Source organism: Protomyctophum parallelum (genome assembly GCF_964188405.1).
Source record: "Protomyctophum parallelum genome assembly, chromosome: 9".
Lineage (NCBI taxonomy): Eukaryota > Metazoa > Chordata > Actinopteri > Myctophiformes > Myctophidae > Protomyctophum > Protomyctophum parallelum.
This window is the reverse complement of record NC_139706.1, coordinates 35366662-35372661: the sequence shown is the minus strand read 5'-3', so window position 1 is coordinate 35372661 and position 6000 is coordinate 35366662. Positions and strand designations below refer to the sequence as shown.

General features: G+C 43.9%; 1 protein-coding gene across 1 annotated transcript; it reads left to right on the top strand.

Annotated features, from left to right (window-relative positions):
- Nucleotides 1–1475, top strand: LOC310864762 (alpha-(1,3)-fucosyltransferase 4-like). The gene has a single exon (XM_083773524.1). It carries the CDS (start codon nucleotides 139–141, stop codon nucleotides 1330–1332), a length of 1194 nt encoding a protein of 397 aa, XP_083629650.1. The 5' UTR covers nucleotides 1–138; the 3' UTR covers nucleotides 1333–1475.
- Nucleotides 1476–6000: the final 4525 nt, after the last annotated feature.

Genomic DNA, 6000 nt, shown 5'->3' with positions numbered 1-6000 from the left:
TGAAGTTAAGATTAGACTACTACTAGCTGTGAAGAAGACCTGGCGAAGTCAATGGAAGAAATACAGGCTTTCTGAAATGTTGATTTCTGAAAGGTTAGTGAAGAGCTGGTGAAGGAATTGGAAAAACTACCGGCTCCGATGGAATGTGGCACTCATTGGAAACTAGGACGCGCGCCACTTGCAATTGCAACACACCGAGCTGTCAGTGTCAAGAGCTCCAGTGTGACCCGGCTGAAATCCCACGCTGTGTTTTTTAAAACACCGTGCTCCTGGATGACTGTGGGAACTGTATGTTTTCTGTTCGTCTTGACTGTTTGTCTGCTCTATCTGCCCGACCCGTTGTCTCAAACATATATCTCTGTTACTGTTACTACCAGTGGAGAGCCCAGCCCGGTGACGCTACTGATCTGGACGCATCCTTTCAGTAGGTACCGCAAACTCCCAGACTGCGAGGCGCGCTACCAGATTCGCGGATGCACGCTGACTGACGACTGGCGCGCATACCCGCAGGCGGACGCCGTGATCATCCATCACCGGGAAATTGCAACCAACGTGTGTGAAGTCCCACCGGAACCACGCCCCCGTGCGCAAAAATGGATTTGGATGAACTTTGAGTCCCCCACCCACACACCCAGGCTATGGCGGTTTGAGGGAGTTTTTAATCTCACCATGAGCTACCGGGCTGACTCAGACATTTTCCTGCCCTATGGGTACCTGATGCCTCTTCCAGTCAGACCACTGCAGGGTCTTACGCGTGTTCATGTCCTCCGTGGGCCTTCACGTCCACACCCCAGACCCCGTCTTGTGGCCTGGGTCATCAGCAACTGGTCAGAGTCTCAGGCCCGCGTGTCATTCTACTATCAGCTCAGCCGTTATGTCCACGTGGATGTATTTGGTGGTGCGGGACGCCCATTACCTGAAGACAGAGGGACTAATAGTGTGGTGCAGTTAGCCCAACGATACCAGTTCTACCTGGCACTGGAGAACTCTGCGCACACGGACTACATCACAGAGAAGGTGTGGAATGCCGTGCTGGCTGGAGCAGTTCCGGTGGTGCTGGGTCCATCAAGGGAGAACTATGAACGCTTTCTGCCGCCAGAGGCTTTCATCCATGTGGATGACTTTCCTACGGTCCAAAGACTGGCCCAGTACCTGTTGCTGCTGAGACGCAACCAAGACCGGTTGCAATACCACTTGGATTGGCGGAGGACTTACGCTGTCCACCAGCCCACTTTCTGGTCTGAACATTACTGCACAGCCTGTCGAGTTGTAAGAAACGCCAAAGGCAGGGCTGATGTGGTCACAGACCTTGCAGGTTGGTTTCGCTCTTGAAGTGTGTCTAGCTGACTCCTGACCCCTACAACACCAAAGGAAAATGAAAGCCATGAGGTGATTTGTTGACTAGCCTACACTAGGCCTAGTGCATGCTGCCTACTACACCTCAGAGAGAAAGTGAAGGGATATGCTTCTTTAATCATTTCCTGGCCTGGAGACAATGTGATTGTTATATTATTTATTGAGAACTGTGAAAATTGTCTACTTTCTAGTGTGTGTGTGTGTGTGTGTGTGTGTGTGTGTGTGTGTGTGTGTGTGTGTGTGTGTGTGTGTGTGTGTGTGTGTGTGTGTGTGTGTGTGTGTGTGTGTGTGAATAATCTGAGTGATAATATTTTCATTTTGTGTGGGTAATAAAAAGAGACTTACTGTATGAAAAGGGAAAGCAGAGATATTCAGGATGCAAGTTCAGTCACAAAACTACCTGCAGTGTATTGTACCAGTCTGTGCCTTTACAACAAGCAAATAAATCATTCACACACACACACACACACACACACACACACACACACACACACACACACACACACACACACACACACACACACACACACACACACACAGCACAAGCTTTGCTGCTTCATAGCTAGTATGTTATGTTACTGTATCATCATGAGCAAATTCTATGCACATACGGTAACTGCTGCAGCCAGCCATAAAAGCATCTCTAGTCCGCTGAAACCAAAGATATTGGCACCATGTTATGAACATAAATAATAAATAAAGATCAATTAAAAAATCAATACATTATATCGGTGAGTTGTCTTGACTGAACTATGCTAATCAGTGCAGTTAATCTTCTAAGCTAATCAGTGCTTCTGTTATAAACCTAGGAGATTCTTGCTCAGAGGGGTCTAAGTAATTGAATGACACTATAATTCCCACCACGCCTCATTATAGTTTACATGCACATTGCATATATTGACCACCAAACAATTAAACAACTATTTCCAATTTTATAGATCCTCCAAAAATGGGAGGGAGAGAGATGTGTTTTGATAAAGGTTTTAGAAGTAGGCTAACTATTACAATATGTTACTTGATTTGACTCATAAGCAAGAAATGATCCATCTCATCTCCTTACCTCAGGAACAGGAGTGTGATATTGTCACACACAATAGTTGAAGTCAATATTGTTCTCAGAGGTCCAGAATAGTTCCCCAATGTAGCCTAATTATTTAATCCTTGCACTAGTCTGTGAGCCAGTAGGGTTGGTTGGTACCATCTGAGCGGAATAATGCTAATTTCTGGCCAGGTATACAGTTAGAAAATATGTGATAGCATTGCACCAGTGGTAGCTATGTGTTCTGTCTTGCATTACAACACTCATACCCCACGTCATACCCTGAAGAAGGCATTTTGTTGCCGAAGCGTTGGTAATCTAATAAAAAACCACACCCGTGTGAAGTGAGTGGTGCAACTCCGTGTGGGGGTCCGCGGAAGTTCCAGACCCTCAGGACAGGGTGCCGGCCCGGTTCCGCCGAGCCGCCCCGCATCTGAAACGGTCGAGAAATTAGTTACCGTGTGGGGGTCCCCGGGGGTCCATGGAACACCCAGACCCCCATAAATGCGGCCAGGGGGCCGGGCCGTTTCCGATGAGCCATCCTGCGTCCGAAACGGTCGAGAAATGACAGAGTTACCGTTTGGGGGTCCCCGGGTGTTCCTGGGGGGTACCTGGAACATCCAGACCGAAACGGTTGAGAAATGGTGAAAACCAAACAAGCTATTTTCGTGCTTGGACAGACAGACAGACAGACCCAGGGACAGACAGACCCAGGGACACACACGTTTTTTGCATCGTAACTACGAGCTGTGCGACCTTCCTATTTTCAAGTTTGTCTCCCGTGGTCAGCACCTCTCCACTATTGGTGTGCACTCAGCACTCCTACCTCTTTATTTGTTCTGCATTACAACACTACCAGAAAATTAGACAGGAAAATAATATTACTTGGGATAGTGGGGATAGTGAATGTGTTTGTTACAAGGGGAAAGTGAATGGGCCAGTGATTTTGCTAGCCATAGAGGTGCTTTGCATATAAACAATTGCTGGTGAAAAGCTGCTGCAAATATGTCATGGCAAAAAAATTATATTATTACACGAGTTACACACATACATTATATTAGATTTATTGAAAATCATAATACATTTCTTCATGCAATGCAATCACATTTTCTAGCACTAGGGGTGTGTGTATATGTATACCTTTCCCAAATTCACCATGATAATTATTCCCCTCAGATGGTACTGCTGCAAAGCACCTGCTGCAAAGGTGATATTCCTGTGTAATGTTAACAGGTATTGAAACATCTTTAACCATCGCCAGATTGCTGATCCTCCCAGTCCTGGTAGAGTAGTTCCGGAGCAACGGATTGTGTGTCCTTGGTCTTGCCCTAATGGGACTGATCGAGGGTAGCCACTGGGACGTAAGTTGGGACTTGATCACCCCGGCTGGGTCACCGTCACAGTGAGGGGTATGATGTTCGAGAGACCCGAAACCCAGATGACCTTGGGATACATCACTGAGGATGTATCCCAACCACGGTCCTGGGATACATCCCAGGTGCATCCATGCAATGTATTTTCTTTAAGTTAAAGGAGAATTCCATACTAAAAGGCTTTCTTACCTTTCTTTGTAGTTGTTACGTCCCCACCAAAGAGGTCCAGGTGTTATTTTGTGCAAAAGCTCCTTATTGGCTATTTCCCCTACTATAAGCCCTAAATGAATTGCATTGAATTGAATGGGAATTGAATGGGGCTATGGGGTGTTGTGCTAATTCGCTTATTTCCATCGCTCAAAATTATAATTTCTTTGTATATATCCTCTCTTCATAATGTAAATAATATCCCAAGCGGCACACTTTACTACTTATTTCGATGGAAATAAGCGAACTAGCATAACACCCCATAGCCCCATTCAATTCCCATTCAATGCAATGCAATTCATTGAGGGCTTATGGTAGGGAAAATAGCCAATAAGGAGTTTTGCACAAAAAAACACCTGGACCTCTTTGGTGGGGACGTAACAACTACAAAGAAAGGTAAGAAAGATAAGAAAGCATTCTAGCATAGAATTCTCCTTTAAGGATGGGCACACGGCACGCCTTCTATTGTTATATGAGGTTTCGTTATCTGACCACAGATAAGCCTGCAAAATATGGTAGTATTTCATACTCAAAGTTACAATTATAATTTAGGCATTTAGAAGACACTCCAGAGCGACTTCAAGTGCAAGATCAGAGTAAGCAGAGCATGCATGAACCCAAATGGTAAATAGTAGTAGTAAGTAGAGTGCAAAGAGAACAATGTAGTGCCTCAGAGAAACCAGGGAAATATCAAAATAGGATCTGTCATAACATATTATCTAAATAATAATAAATAAGTAACATTATAATATTATAATATATTAATATATTTCTGAAGAAAGAAATAATCTAAATCCTGTTGACATCAGTAGATGTAACACGAAGGAACTACTACGATCACCCTCTGTCCTGACATAAAAGAAGGATGAGAGAGAGAATTAAAGCTCTATTGTCTTTAGTATGTTAGAATAAAACTAAATTAGGAGTTCAAATAAATGTACTGTATTGGGTATTTTTCTGTGTGACTGTGAACACATGTACTTAACATCATATTACATGTAATCACATGCTCTCTTTCTTCCATGTCTCCTCTCCCTCTTGCTTATGACTGCAAGGCATTCACCATCATGGGCAGAATAGCAGGCAAGGAGGAAATTACGTGCACAATAGGATTTGTGGATTACCAGAAACAGTGCTGTCCACATCAAAATGACACATACTGCATGGTGCGGTTGTTAAAACACAATGAAGAAGTGTTCTCTGTCGGGTTGCCTTAACTTTACAGATGAGATATGTTGTCTTGAGGCCCTATGGGGAAAACCTCACTGTTTTCCTTCGAGTGTTTGGAGGAAGGTTCTCTGACAGTCAGTCAGTCAGTCAGTCAGTCAGTCAGTCAGTCAGTCAGTCAGTCAGTCAGTCAGTCAGTCAGTCAGTCTGTCTGTCTGTCTGTCTGTCTGTCTGTCTGTCTGTCTGTCTGTCTGTCTGTCTGTCTGTCTGTCTGTCTGTCTGTCTGTCTGTCTGTCTGTCTGTCTGTCTGTCTGTCTGTCTGTCTGTCTCTGTCTGTCTGTCTGTCTGTCTGTCTGTCTGTCAATATAATCCTGTTTTATGCATCTCAGCATATTAACTAATACTTGTTACCAAATAATAACCCCAGAGGTCTCTGATACAAAATTAAATCAAGAAAGTTAATTTCTATTTTAACTCTGAGTTAAATTAACACACAGATATTAAACTATTGTCACTAGCAGTTTTACATGTCACATGTTACTAGGAGACCGATTTCTGCCTTCAAGATCTTTGACCCACGGAACAGGGGTCGATAAGGGGAGGGATTTGCTACTGTATGTAGTTTGTGTCTGCATAGATAGGTTAGATATTATGTCACTATAGTGTGCTTAATTCAGGGATAATTAACATATATAAGAATAATAAGAAATTCCATTCAATAGTTTAAACACAGTAGGCTACTATTATTTTCACACACAGAAAGCCATGGCAAGCAGTTACTTTCTTTTTGAGGGGACATGCAAACTATTCTTCCCTGTGAAATGAAATATCACCTTGCGCCACGGGCCAGCAGGTTTA